This window comes from Paraphaeosphaeria sporulosa (genome assembly GCF_001642045.1).
Source record: "Paraphaeosphaeria sporulosa strain AP3s5-JAC2a unplaced genomic scaffold CC84scaffold_11, whole genome shotgun sequence".
In the NCBI taxonomy this organism is placed as follows: Eukaryota; Fungi; Ascomycota; class Dothideomycetes; order Pleosporales; family Didymosphaeriaceae; genus Paraphaeosphaeria; species Paraphaeosphaeria sporulosa.
In genome coordinates this window covers 227,506-241,709 of record NW_017253370.1, presented here as the reverse complement: position 1 = coordinate 241,709, position 14,204 = coordinate 227,506, and the positions used below count along the sequence as shown (strand labels likewise).

Genomic DNA, 14,204 nt, shown 5'->3' with positions numbered 1-14,204 from the left:
CTCTGAGGCACGCAACGGGCCCGATGCCAAATGCGGCTGCGCGGAGACGGATGTCCTGAAGTGAAAGACATTCGTCGGTTCCCAAAGATGATTGCGCTTTCCCTACCTGCTCGACGGCTACCTGTTGGCTCATCTCATGAGCGGGCTGACCTGCAGGCCTTATGCTTAGCCTCACGGTCCAAAAAGATCGCAACGCAATATTTTCGGCGCAATTACTGAAGTGAATGAAACACAAGAATACCGGACCTCTGTTCGGTACAGCGGTTGTGCTGTGAATTTCGGATGTAGGATGTCGCACAGGCCACCTACGGTTCGGACGGGAAAGAGCTTTGGGGTTCCGGCTGCCAGCCGTACGAACACTGACACAACAACAGCACTTGTGGCGACCCGTTGTCCTACTGTTGCGAGACTGACGGTTTCTACGTCGCTTTGTCTCTGCCAGTTGCGCACTTTCGCTGGTATGTGGGCACAGAGTCCTGTCGCTCCGTCGCCATATGTACTTCCATGTTACCGCATTGTTGGACGTTCTCTCGTGTGGATGTAGAGACCGCTTGTAAGCTATCGCGTCAGCCAGACAGACTGTCAACAGTTGACCCTGGGGTTGTTTGAGCTACCATGAATATCGAGAACCCAGGCGTGATACCCTTTCCCCGGGTGTTCATGTTATCGCGGGAGGACACTGACAACCCGACTTGGACGTCACACACTTCAACCCCATGCCATGTGGCCGTCGAAAAAGGCTGCAGCTCTAATTGAGATGTCAGACGCTCACCAAGCGAGTCCCAAATTCGTCGCGGTATCCTTCGTTTGGATATTATGCGAGCGAATAACGGGCCCTGTATTCAGCCCCTGCAGCGAGAAAGGCACCTTAAGCTCCATTTGCCTGACGCGCGCTTCAGCTGTGAATCCTTCAGCCTTCGAGCCCAGATCATCTAAAACTTCGCATTACAACCTTCTACACCCTTCGCAATGCATACTTCTATGTCGATATGTTTACTTTGTGTTTGGTCGCTTTTCTATTCGCGCGCAGAGGCGTTTCCACCGACGGAGGCGCACCGCTGACGGGATGGTACGAGCCCCCGAACGAACGTGGCACGTGGGATATCATCGTTTCATGTGTTTTGACGTTGACCATCTGCGTTTGGTCAGCGCTACATCTCAACGTGCCCACTGAGGAGTCGAAGCTCGCAGAAAGGAACTACAGGCGAGTGCGATGGATTGTTTTGGGCTTGTTCGCGCCTGAGCTGGTGGTGTCGACTGCATTTGGCCAGTTTCTGACAGCCCGGTGGCTACGAGGAGAGATTCGAAAAGACTTTCTATATCGCAAGGAGCATGTACGTTGAGAGCGAGCGCATTTGAGCCACAAGACTTGGGGATCAAGCTGACAATAGCAGGGCACCGACCCAGGCTGGTCCTCGGAACAACAGCTGCAAGAATGGAGTATAACTCAGTGCTACTACGCAGTTATGGGCGGAATTCGAATCCAGACTAACAGTGAATGCATCCCAAGTCACGGTCGACTTTCCTTGACAGCAGAAGGCGTGCGCATGTTATCATTCCTTGGCAGGCTGCCTGAAATCGACGAAGGTCAGATCGAGGATAAGAGCAAGGCTGACGGACTCGCAAAGTTCTTGGTAGTGCTCCAGGCTGGCTGGATGATCATACAGACGCTCGCGAGAGTTCACCAGAAGCTCCCGGTGACACTACTCGAGATCAACACGATGGGTCATGTTGTATGTGCCTTTGCTCTTTACGGGCTCTGGTGGAGCAAGCCATTGGACATCAAGGATCCAACCATGGTTTTAAACGAGGAGTGGCAAGATCGATTATTGTCCCTGATGTGGATGTGCAGTCCAATCTGCTGGCACAATGACGACTTCATCAGCGAGATCCGTTGCTTGCAGTACACTCCGCCCTCCGAAAGACAGGTGCCCAGCGCGGCCCCATCTGTCAACATAGAAGAGAAGTCGATCAATACACCAATCTCGCCGATAGAACAAAAGCCGCAGAAGACGCACTTTTCCATAGGCTCAATCGGCGCACAAGATCCAATCAAGTTCATCGGTCCACTGGATCAGTTCCAGCAGGGGGGCGTCGACGGCGAAGGATTGGATCACAACGTCAGCTATGCAGTTCACGGGAAGAAGTCATTCAAGATTGCCAAGGAACACACCATATTCTTCCAGCTCCAAACGCCACATCACGGCCTGCACCACTCAGCGGTCTACTGCCGTCGCGCATTAAAGGATTGCGACTTCCACGAGGAGCTTTCTCCTGCAGCAATCAAGCGCTGGGAGCTTGCCTGTCTCGCGGTCGATGATCTGTGGACTACGTGCGTGAGGCGCCCTGAGTTTACGGAATACTTTTTTACGTTGTCCACGCTCGGCTCCAAGGACAAAGATGACACGGCCATGGCGACAAAGTTCGTCGGCGAACTCGCCTACATCGCCGACCACGTCCCAAACTTTCCTGGGCTGGGCTATCTGGGCTCGGTCAACGTCCATCGCGATGCGCTGAAATCAGTGGTCGCTTTTACAGGAGCCGCGTACGGCGGCCTCCATCTCGCCGCTTGGAACGACTTCTTTCCCACAGTGGCCGAGAAGTGGCTTTGGATCAGTTGCGCTCTGGCCACGGGAGCTTCGGGTGTGTTGCTCGCCTTGTTCTTTCTTGCATCGCAGAAGGTCAAAGCATTCGAATATCTCGAGCACTTTATCCGGAACAGCAAGGCCATCAAATGGACCAGCGCCTCGATTATCACGCCTTTGTTCCTGACGGCGCGTATTTTCATCGTGGTGGAGGCCTTTATCAGTCTCCGCCGGCAGCCGGCAGATGTATACAAGACTCCGGAATGGAGCGAGTACCTGCCACATCTATGAGGTTGATGGAGAAACCTAAAGTAGAGGCCACAGTAATCTGTCTAGCATATTCATAGCATGTAATGATTGACGAAGATAAACCATGTCTCTCCCAGCACAGTCATTGTCCTGGGGTGCCTTGATACATTTGTACACATGTCGATCTGTAAGACAAAACGTTGTCGTATGAACAGACAGTGCCGGGTACACAATGCAACTCCTTTAACGGTGTATCCCTGAACATGTTTGCATCACTGGCACCAATTCTCATTAACAGCGCAGCTATCTCACATCTCATTCCGACCCCTCTTCGTCGGATACGCCGTCCCGCCCTCAGGAGCTTCAAACATCTGGCCGTCAGCAATCTCAAAGCCTATTCCGCGCTGCGCCCCAGACTGTGTGTCTCTAAGCCGCTGGGATCTCAAGCTCTCGTGTATACTCGGTGGCGGCGGGTTGAGCGTGCCAGCTGTCATCCAGCTGTCCCTCCCATGCGACATCGCACGCATCGGCACCGTGTCCTCGTCCAACTGCGCATACCTCGACCGCACGCCCTTCCGTCCCCGCCTGAAGAACCAGGAGCCCGCAAACGCAAACGCCAGTCCCCCAATGAACCCGCCAACCACGGATCCCACCAAGATCCCCGTGCCAGGCGTGGAGGCCACGCTCCTCTCCACACTCGGGAAGGCGTCGCATCCCAGAGGCTGGACGTCGACCTCACGCGTGTCGTCGGCATTCCGATTCGCAATCCCATACTCCTTCTTCTCCCCATCCCACCGCAGCACCACACGGTCCGTAAACGGCTTTCCAAGCACCCACGTCGCGTTCCCGTACGCGCCCCACGCCCCCTTGCCAATCGGCACTGTCCACCCGCCTGACTGATGCAGTCCAGCATCCCCAGCCCCAGGAACCGTCACATTGACCTCCAGCCCGCCTTGGATCCGGAACGTCAGCACGCCCGTGTCGTTCCCAGCCCCACGCTCAAACACGGTGTAGTCGCTGTACTCAGCCCGCACCTCCCTCTCCACAATCTTGCCAAACGCACTCGTCGCGTTGGGCGGTAGGACCAGAAACTTGACGCCCGGATCCACGCACGCGGTGAAGCTCTCCTGGAGCAGCGTCGCGCCCTCGACGCCGTGCTCCCGCGGCCGCCAGGTCAGCGCCTCGACCTTGGATTTGATCAAGCACGGTAGGTCGGGGTTGACGTAGCGGTCGACCGGGGGGAACGTCTGCCAGGTGCCTGTGCTTGCGCTGCGGTCTTCGCACCCGAGACACAGCGAGGCGTTGGTCAGCGTCCACGAAGTACTGGGAATCATGTCTGCCTGTGCTAGGGCGGCGAGCAGGGTCGAGTTGGGCGTGAGGCCGAGCAGGGCAGCGCCGTAGTTGTTGAATGTCGCGCCTTCCACTGCTGCTTGGAATGTACTCGTGGCATTGGATTTGGGTGGGAGGGCGGCGGTCGTGGCCGTGTAGACGGAGAGGTAATCTGCAAACCGCCATATGTCGGTGAAGAAGTGACCGTCCTGGTTGTTCAGCACGGTTTTGTCTTCGGTGAAGCTGGACGAGAAGGCGGGGTTGTATGCGCCGCCGTATGTCTGCGCACACTTTGTCCACCAATCCTGACCATTGCCCGTACCGTTCTTGCCTACTTCTGCGAAACTCGCAGGAGTCGCATCGCGAGCAAATAGACCCGTGGTCGCGACATGTGCGCTCGTCGCATTCTGCGGCTGGTTCGCGGTAGTGTTGACCGGCACATCAAATACGCAGGTATTCGTGTAGCGCGGAATGAATGTGTCGTCGATCTGGAGCGAGGGGACGAGTGCGATGGATTGGAACGGCGACCCGATCTGCAGAGGAATTCCTGGGGAGAGTATACCAGGGACAACGGAAATATCGCGGTAGGGAAGACTGAGCGGTGGTGCGGCGCACTTGATTGCTGTAACTGCGCACACGAGGAACGCGCCTGTCCAGCCCGTCAGGCTGAGTGAGCGCATGTCGAGCATCTTCACGAGTTCGTCCTCCTCAGCTCATCTTCGTTGTCGTCGGAATCGCAATTGCAATTTTTCTTTCTCCCGGAGCCTCCAGCCTTGCTCAAACTCTCGGTGTCCAAAACCCGCGTGGGAGGGCGGGCACCGCGTCCCTCATATACATCCCCCGGCATTCCAGAACACACACCCTTTGCTCCGCGCATCCACCCAATAGGTCCCTCCACGTCCTCCGATGACATACATCGCCCCCACATGCTCGCTCGTATCCCTGGCCAGGGACACCACGGTGCGACCCCTGCGTATCAGCTTACATAGTTGTTACCCCACTTTGCCTTGTTAATGGTGCGCTCGGAGGAAAGGCTGCCAGAGAGGGCTGAGGCCGACATGGTGAGACGTGGTGACAATAGGAGGAATGCGGGGAGTGACTGGTGGTTCAATATGGCAAGGGATGGAGTTATGAAGGCAAGGTGGGGCGCGCGAGCCTGCAGGGCTGAGAGCTCGACAAGCAGACTTGTTGCGTTGTGGAAGCGTTCCGATATATGTCGTTGCGCGATCCAGATCAGAGTATGAGTACCATCGGCCTACGTTATTTCCCCTGGGGCACCACACTGCACTTCACAGTGTCCATGAAGCAGGGTTCGCCACGAAGACATGTTGCTTATTGGGTGAGTCCAGTCCTACTTGTGGTACCATTCAACCCAGGCTGTCGCCGGACTTGACCTCCACTGACGGTCTACGGAACAGCGCGGCATTGACTCAAGGCTGCCCATCCCAGAACGCCAACTTCCAGCCGGCCAGGCACACGAACAGTGTGAGGACGGCCAGAAGCCTTTCCTTGTCTAGCCCTTGGTTGCGGAGGCTCTACTCCTCGTCGCCGAACATGTTGTCCATGTTGTCGTCCAGGCCCTCTTCGGGCACCATGACCTTTTCAATGAGGCCCAGCGTAACGCGCAACGGTAGTCCTATCACGTTGTCGTGCGCTCCCTCGATCTTCTCAATGAGTATAGATCCGGCGCTTTGTATGCCGTAGCCGCCGGCTTTGTCGTTGCCGTCGCGCGTTCGTACGTAGGCCACCAGAGTCGCGTCCGACACTGTTCGAGTCAGCAAATGTCGCGAGGCACCGTGGACTGTGGCGACACGCACCATTGGCGTCGAACTTGACCGACGTGATCTCGACATGGCTCTCCATGGCGTAGCCCGGGTCAATGGGGTTCTCCAGGGGCTTCATGACGACCACGGCGGTCGAGACCCTGTGTGCGCCCTCGTCGCGCAGCATCTTCAGCATGTCGAGATGGTCCTGGGGATTCCGCGGCTTCTCGAGTATGCGCCCCTTTGCGCTTATTATGATGGTGTCTGCGGCGATGACGAGGGCCGGCTCGCCCTTTTCCTCATTGTTGACCTCGCGCGTGTAGACCTCGCGGCACTTCTCCGTGGCGGTCTCGAGGACGTACTCGTAGGGGGACAGCGACTTGGGGAGGTCTTCCTTGAACGTCGACGGGACGATCTCGACGTACTTGAGGCCGAGCTGAGGGCGGTCAGTCGGCGGCGGGCGGTGTGGGCAGGCGCATGCTCACGATGCTCAGCAGCTGCTTTCGCCTGGGCGACGCGGAGGCCAGCACGACGCGCTTGTGCCGCAGCTGGGTCAGGGCGGGGACGTCGAGCGGCAGCAGCGGCGGCGGGCCCGGCGGTCGGCGCGGCGACCGTGAGGGTTCTGGGGCGGCATTGGGCGTGGTGCTGGCGTGGACGGGCGTGGGCATGTTGCGCAACTCATCGTAGGATGGCGGGGGGTCTGCCGGCGGGCTGGCCATGGCGGGGTCGACGGGAGCAATGCGGAAACTGAGAGCGAAGCGCTGGTCGGACAAGGATGCGCGGTGCGGCGTGGTCTTGTCCTCGAACGGTCAAGACGTCGCCTGCGAGGAATGGCGTGTTCATCCGGCCGCAGCTTCCATGGCCACAGAATTGCTGGCGCAGGTCCATTGCGCGCACCCCACGTGAGGAAAGCCCAAGCTTCCGCCTGCCCTCCGACGTCGACAGCTGCCTCCGTGCCTTCGTCGCCCCCGCCGTGTCCTCCAACCGTTGTCTGCCCAGGGTTGGCCCTGCGTGTGCGCCATCTTCATGGCCTCGTCCATCGACGCAACTTGGGGGTCTGCTATGTCCACTGCCATCCCACTCCTCGTTGCCCTAGCGCCGCCAACATGATCCTGACTCGGCAAGCCGACGTCTCGCACATCCCTTACAATGCTATCAGGATGCGGGGACGGAGCATGCCCAGGAGCGGATGTCGGAGCGTCGATGCATACACGTGTCTATCGGGCTGTACCGCTCTTTCCATGTTCAACCTTGGAGCTTGCAGCCGTGCGAGTTACAAACCCTCCTACTGATCCCTCGCCAAGGTGCAGTGCAGCCGAACAGTAGGATTCTTGGAGACGATCCCTTTTTTCTCTGGAACCATCGAGAAAGTGTGCACCGTCATCCGACGACACCAAACATGATCCTTAGATACTGCTCATGGATCCGCCAAAGGCCTTGAACTCTGGGTTGGCCCTGGACGGGTCCTCGGCCTTTTCAGCGGCCGCCCAAAGAGTGCAGCTGTCGCCCGTTAACACCGGCACCTTTGGGACATTCGCGCTCGCCTGGAGCATTATGCAACTCTTGCTTGTTCTTGTCGCCACAATTAACTCGTCCAGCCTCGAACCGAGGCATGTTGCGCGCCGGCTTCTAACTCCTTCAGATCTAAGCCGACACCTATTCGTCATGGCCTTCCTGAGAGCCCCGCTTCGTTTTTTCTTGCGGCGAAAACATGTACGATTAGTGATGCACACCTTTCTCGATCAGGATACATCGCCAGGTCCGACCCAAAGATCGAGCATTTTTTCTACAAGGCGGTCGAGCTGAAACGCCCCATCCCGCACGCACTTCGGCTTGATCTATCTGCCCGCAGTTGGCCGGATTCGAGCTAATGGCCGAGGAAAGCAGTTTCACGATGATGCAATTCTGCTCTGCTCTGCTCGCGCAGGATCTGTGGGCGTATTGCCGTGTCCATACATTTATAAGCGGCTACGCTATCCAGTATATATACAAAGGCCCTGATCCTGTGAATCAACCCCCCCACCTAGTCCCTTGTTGTCCCTCCCTGAAGCTTTATAATATACCCCGCTACGATCCTTACTTCTAAATACCTGTACAGCACGTTACCATCCACCATGGTTCAGAACAAAGGCATCATCTTCAAGGAGATCCCCACCGGATGGCCCGAGCCTGGCAAGCACTTGGCTATTGAGGCCCGCGACTTCGATCTCGAGCAAGCACCACCAGAGGGCGGCATGACCGTCAAGACCTACTATGCATCCTTCGACCCGTACCAGCGCGGCCGCATGCGTGACCCCAGCATCAAATCCTACTCAGCTCCTTTCCAACTCGGCAAGCCCATCACCAACCGCACAATCATGAAAGTCCTCAAGTCCAACTCAGACAAGTATCAACCCGGCGATGTCGTCATCTCTGCTGGTGTGTCAGCAATTGAGGAGTATACCGCACTAAGCAAAGAGGAGGTCCAGCAAGTGCGAAAACTGGAGAACCCGCTCAACCTGGACCCTAAGCACTTCCTCGGTGCCCTCGGCATGCCCGGACTCACCGCCTGGTCCTCTTTCTACGAAATCGGCCAGCCGAAGAAGGGAGAGACTATCTTCATCTCTGCGGCGTCGGGAGCGGTTGGCCAGCTCGTTGGACAGCTTGCTAAGCACGAAGGCTTGAAGGTTGTCGGCAGCGTTGGCAGCGACGACAAATTGGAGTTCATTACCAAGGAATTGGGCTTTGATGCGGGTTTCAATTACAAGAAAGAGAAGCCTAGTGAGGCGCTGAAGCGTCTTGCACCCAACGGTGTCGACATCTACTACGAGAACGTTGGTGGCGAGCAACTAGAGGCTGCCATTACTGCTATGAACGACTTTGGACGCATTGGTATGGAAACGCTCTTTCTCCGTTTCCTGAAGAAGCAAAAGCTAACAGAGACCTAGTCGCATGCGGAATGATCTCGCAGTACAACCTTCCCCCCGGAGAGCAGTACCCTATCCGCAACCTCATGCAGGTTGTGTCCAAGCGTCTCACCATGCGCGGTTTCATTGTTAGCGACGCGAACATGGGCCCCAAGCACTACCAGGACCACCAGCAGAAGCTACAAAAGTGGCTGGCTAATGGCGAGTTCAAGGCGAAGCTCAGCGTCACGGAGGGTATTGACAACGGAATTGACGGCTTCCTCGGTATGCTGAAGGGCGCCAACTTCGGTAAGGCGATCCTGCAGCTTGCAGACCTTACCAAGGAGTAAGAGAAGAGGAAGTGGATTGCCAGTAAGATGATACTGAATCACTTAGCGATGATACCATGATAACCGAATTTCAATCTTCATTATTCACATCATACTTCCCCGATTGTGTACAGCGCGTTCTTCTCAGATCACATACGTTTTGAACTCCCTCGTCTTCACGCCCCGCTCAAACATGATGTCTAGCTCCTCATACGTCCGCCCCTTCATCTCTGGTACCTTGAACCAGCACCAAACAAGGCACGGCAAGCTCAGCCCCCCAAAGAAGAAGCCAAGCTTTCCCCTCAAGGCCGCTTGGTCGGGATTGATGAGGTACGGAATAGCGACAGTCATGATAATGCCCACGACGGCCTGGATGGCAGTTGCAACAGCAATGGTCTTAGACCGCACACGTGTGGCAGAGACTTCGCAGAAGATAGCATAGGCCACGGGTCCGACACTGTATCTCGTCAGTCGTGATACATCTCGCACGGGGCTGGCAGGTACAACTCACCTCCAGTCAAACGTAAAGTTCCAGACCAATAGCAGCGTGCTCTGCGTCCAGACCGCCCCCTTCGTTGGGACCACGTCCAGAATCCCAACGAGAAACATTATGATGGTTAAGATGGTCAGACCGGTGTTATACAACACTCTCCTTCCAAACCTCTGCATCAGGAACCAACTAAATATCGTACTGACCCATCCCACAGCCATAAACCCAATCCCCATGTTATACGCCTGTGCGGTGTTCAGTCCCGCAAGGCTGAAGAAATACGTGCCATAGTTGATGAGGTAGATCCCACAGAGGACTTGCGTGGCATACACGCCAATGGCAATCTCGGTGCGTCGCCAATTCACTGCGCGGAAGACGTCAGTATACGTAGATCCCGCCTCCATCTGCGTCTCCAATCTATCGGTCTCGATGAGCTGCGCGAGCACAGCCTTGACATTCACGCCTCTGCTAGACAGCCTCCGGAGCGAGACTTCTGCCTCGTCGAAGCGGCCCTGCCGCGCGAGCCACCACGGCGACTCCGGCGCGAAATACATCCCTGGGATGATGAGCAGGATCCAAAACCACTGCAGCGCAAACGGGATCGAGTACGCCCAGTGGGAAGTCAAATCCTTAGTCGCGGCCGTTACGCCGTTCCCCAACAGCTGTCCTGTAACAAAGCACAAGTTGACATAACTCGTCGACACGCTGCGCATGGCCAGCGGCGTCACCTCGCTCGCATAGCTGGGCGCAATGACCACGAACGCGCCGAGCACCAGGCCCCCCAGCAGTTCGCCCGCGAGGAGGACTCGCAGCGAGCGCGCAAAGAACTGGATGAAGACAAGTCCCGCGACGAGCACGACGCACACGTTGAACGTCTTCTTGCGCCCGTACCACTCCATGGGATACCCAGCCGCGAGCGCGCCGATGACCTGGCCAATGGGATTGCCCATCGACAGCCCAGTCTGCCATGCCGCAGAGATGATGTACGAGTCTTCAAAAATGTAGCCAAAGTCGCGCTGGAAGGCGGGCATGGCGTAGAGGTTGCCGAGGAGCTGGGGATCGAAAGCTGTGGCGCGTCAGACACGGTGGGAGGGCAAGGCGAGGACTTGAACAGGGCGGATGGATGTAGAGGCACGAAACGTACACAACATGATGACGCCCATGCTGAAGTACATGGACCACCCGATGGCCTTGGGATACAGCTTGACGGCCTCCCAGAACGACAGCGTGTGCTCGACGGCCACGGCCTCTGCGATTTCCTCTGCGTGCTCGGCGTGTATCGAGAGCTTGCGCACTTCGACGGGGACCCCGTCTTCCTGCTTCTCGGTGGCCATTTTGGGTGCGCTATCTCTCACTTGTGTGCATGTAGGTATCTGGGAAGTGAGAAAGAAAAAGTGGGAGGAATCCGCACAGTCGCACTGCGTCCCAAATACCCGTTTTCTGCAGGGCCCCTCACAGTTTATGCACGCCCAATGAGCGCGATAGCAAGGTTGTTATCATGTCCCGGGCGTACATGTGTGCTGAGGATGCGGGGGTGAGCATCCCTGTCGGATGCTCGTGCGTGCATCCTCGATATGGAAGGGACGGGTAAACCTTGGTGCGCATCCTTCTTCCAGATTGAGGAGGCACCCGTTGAGATTGGCGGTGTTTAGCCATGCTTGAAAACACAGCACCAGTTCATGTCATCGATTGCGGATGCGGCTCTTTGGGAGGTGCAACGGTAGGATGTTGTTATTGGAGTCGCGACTGTTGAGGACTTCCGTGCTTGCTGACCAAAGTGGTGTCTCACATACGAGGGAAAGATAGGGAAAGATGTACTGCAGAAATCATTACGAGGATGAATGTACATGGAAGAAGGCTGTCAGTGTTGGCGCGGAGCTGCATCAACCTGATTAAGGCAATCTCCCCGCACCGTGAAAGGTAACCCGTCCGTACACCATTTCAAAACTTCTCAGCTCCCGCATTTACATCTTCTGGCGCAGAACGCTGACAGCGCGTTTTGTCGTTGGGGCAATCTTCAGGCAGATCATGTCCTTGACACTTAGCGCATGCATCCATCTACCGCGCAGAACGTGTATCGGAGGTGCCCCTAGATTTTATCACCCATAGGCCCTACATAATCTCAGCATATCCTCAAGCCTACTTGTTGCTTACAACATGCGACACGTTACAAGATTGCCTGATATTCTTCGTCCGCATATTCTTCGTCCCCTTCAGAGTCGTGAAGTACGTCTTCTGGCACTGGCCCGCTCCAGTCATTGTCTTCACCTGCATACTCTTCTTGTTCCACCTCACTGTACGCTTCCGGCTGATAATCCAACTCATCCTTCGCAAGGTTAAATCTCCGCCCATCTTTTACAGTGGATCCTAACATGTCTCGTTCTGGATAGGAAGGCTTGGAAATTGTAGGAGTACTCCCTCATCCAGCTCGAAATGGGTCTTCTTCATTTGTCGCACCGCAGGTGCGTACGATGCCCCCGTCGAACTTTTTCCTCGGAATACGGATGCACTTGAGGTTGGGGAGATGCTCTCTAGACCTGGCTGGTACCAAGCATTGTATTTTTGCCAGAAAATGCGCTTGGCTCGAGGAGAATTCCTGATTGTTCGATCTAAGTCCAGAACCCTAAGCTATGTCGGTAGTAGGTTGAGAAGTTGAGACGCGTCCCTGGAAGAGTTTGGCAACATCGCTACTCTTGCTACCTGCAAGTGCTCCAGAATAGGGTGCACTCGCAATGTTTCGGTCTATAATGACCGTGGGTCTCCGCTGCCAGAATTGAACCCCTTTATGCTCACAGGGAAGGATTTCAGACCACAAGAAAGTCTTGAAACAACTGCTAGTAACGCGTCACTCCAATTATCATCCTTCCGACGGCTGGCAAGGACTTCTGCGAATGGCCCAACCAAGATTTTTCCCCGGGATGATTGCGCTGTCTCCTCGTTTATCTGCTGGGATTTCCAGTCCGTGACAAATCATTCGATGCCTTTGCGGCAACTGGGTATCGTAGAAGCTTTGTGACTTCCGCGTGAGGAAACCAATCATCTTTGCCGAAATCGAAGTTTACGCTGGGCTCGGCTCATCTTAGTTTTCTCGTTTCTTTGACGTTAGCCCTTCCAGCGGACTCCGCTGGAGCTGCTCTTTTCCCAGCATCGCGTCCGTCACCAATCCAACTCGCGACAAAACCTAAATGGAGAATTCATGCCATATGAAGTAGGCGGTATGTCAATATACAGGAGGAGTCAAGTTTGAGAACGAGGAAGAGGAATGCGAAAGACATAGATAATTTGGGGAGCAATTTGACACTCAAATCCTTGGCCGCTTCCTATTCAGGACTAGCTAGGCACCACACCACATTTTGAAGCGCACAGTCACCTGACCTGCCGCCTGTGTGCCGCCGTGGCGGTCCCTTGTCGTGACATCAACACCGACCATACCATTAATAACAGTTTCATTACACGTCTATTTATCACACGCACGTTATATCCCTGGAACTGTGAATCAGCATTAGAAAGTCTATTTGTATGCACAAAAGCGACACGCATGAATCTAACATCAATAGCATGCCCATGACGACGCCCTGTTGTCAAAGCCAACGTCCGTCATGTTCACATCGCCGGGGCAGCAGAGGTCTCCCTTGTATTTTTCGACATAGATATTGGTGCCATTGCATCCTGCGTCCCTGTACAATCATCAGTACCAGGCAAAGTTACAATCAACACCTCAGAGTACTCACTCATAAAGGAAGCATCCATTTGCAAGCCCAGAAGATACATATGCCCATGATATATTCTTGTCGAGTCCGGGCTCTGTGAGATTATGACCTTCAGATCATCAGCCACCAAGTCGCGAAACAAGGACGGGCTTACGTACAAACCCAACGATCAGTGACCCATGATTTTTGGATGCCCTTGTTGCCGGGCTCGGTGGACACCATGAACACAAGACTGCCCTGGGTTGTCGCAGCGAGCAACACGATGGCCGAAGCGAGAAAGTACTTCATCTTGAACGAGTGTGGTTGCGTAGAAAGCGAAAGCGAAAGTGTCAGCTGAGTTTGCTTTCCTTCCAGCTCCCCAGCGCGTCCTTTATACTTGGGAATGCTACCTACACAGGCTCGCCATGATCGCCGCATAACTACTGTGCCTGCGTCATGAGCTGAAGCTTGTTTCACAAACCCACAGGCTGCCCTACCCTTGGCCAATATTCTGGCCCAGATGATTGTCTGTTTACGGAGCGTCGGGTGGCCGTATCAGTGTCCTCGTATACCCTGACCAATATAACAGCGACAACCGAGTCGACGTCGCATAAGCTGGAAGTGGCAAGCTCACGCTATGCTCACATTGTAGACTAGGCTAGCGGGGTCTGCTGTTTACCAATGGATCTCCGCGCATTTCTCCACTAGGGCGCAAAAACAAGATCAACGAATGAAGTAATATATGGAGGCTAAATTTGGACGCTTATTGCAGCGTTGTTATAACACTAAAAGATAGTCGCGGATGAGTGTGAATAAACGAGCGGCAACGCAGATGCTGCCGGGGTTTTCATTTAAGATGGGAGTTGTCGCTGCCATGTAGGCGCA

The 14,204-nt window shown here is 55.3% G+C and overlaps 6 protein-coding genes across 6 annotated transcripts; 2 read left to right on the top strand and 4 right to left on the bottom strand.

Annotated features, from left to right (window-relative positions):
* Window positions 1–989: 989 nt before the first annotated feature.
* Window positions 990–2,944, top strand: CC84DRAFT_1154151 (uncharacterized protein; the record flags this gene model as incomplete). Its single annotated transcript, XM_018176870.1, has 3 exons — window positions 990–1,338; window positions 1,408–1,928; window positions 1,968–2,944. 3 exons carry the CDS (start codon window positions 990–992, stop codon window positions 2,874–2,876), a joined length of 1,779 nt encoding a protein of 592 aa, XP_018031205.1. The 3' UTR covers window positions 2,877–2,944.
* Window positions 2,945–3,142: 198 nt separating this feature from the next.
* CC84DRAFT_1179952 (uncharacterized protein) lies at window positions 3,143–4,852 on the bottom strand (the record flags this gene model as incomplete). Its single annotated transcript, XM_018180449.1, has 1 exon — window positions 3,143–4,852. The coding sequence occupies one exon, from the start codon at window positions 4,850–4,852 to the stop codon at window positions 3,143–3,145; it is 1,710 nt and encodes a 569-aa protein (XP_018031204.1).
* An 855-nt stretch (window positions 4,853–5,707) lies between these two features.
* CC84DRAFT_1058617 (Maf-domain-containing protein) lies at window positions 5,708–6,633 on the bottom strand (the record flags this gene model as incomplete). The annotated part of the gene is made up of 3 exons (XM_018173564.1): window positions 5,708–5,928; window positions 5,981–6,362; window positions 6,412–6,633. Coding segments are annotated over 3 exons (825 nt in total), but the record flags the coding sequence as incomplete, so codon positions are not given.
* A 1,407-nt stretch (window positions 6,634–8,040) lies between these two features.
* CC84DRAFT_1100804 (NAD(P)-binding protein) lies at window positions 8,041–9,161 on the top strand (the record flags this gene model as incomplete). The annotated part of the gene is made up of 2 exons (XM_018174882.1): window positions 8,041–8,797; window positions 8,854–9,161. 2 exons carry the CDS (start codon window positions 8,041–8,043, stop codon window positions 9,159–9,161), a joined length of 1,065 nt encoding a protein of 354 aa, XP_018031202.1.
* A 123-nt stretch (window positions 9,162–9,284) lies between these two features.
* Window positions 9,285–10,964, bottom strand: CC84DRAFT_1100859 (sugar transporter; the record flags this gene model as incomplete). Its single annotated transcript, XM_018174885.1, has 3 exons — window positions 9,285–9,597; window positions 9,652–10,696; window positions 10,775–10,964. 3 exons carry the CDS (start codon window positions 10,962–10,964, stop codon window positions 9,285–9,287), a joined length of 1,548 nt encoding a protein of 515 aa, XP_018031201.1.
* A 2,216-nt stretch (window positions 10,965–13,180) lies between these two features.
* CC84DRAFT_1179949 (uncharacterized protein) lies at window positions 13,181–13,628 on the bottom strand (the record flags this gene model as incomplete). The annotated part of the gene is made up of 3 exons (XM_018180448.1): window positions 13,181–13,307; window positions 13,362–13,449; window positions 13,499–13,628. The coding sequence occupies 3 exons, from the start codon at window positions 13,626–13,628 to the stop codon at window positions 13,181–13,183; spliced, it is 345 nt and encodes a 114-aa protein (XP_018031200.1).
* Window positions 13,629–14,204: the final 576 nt, after the last annotated feature.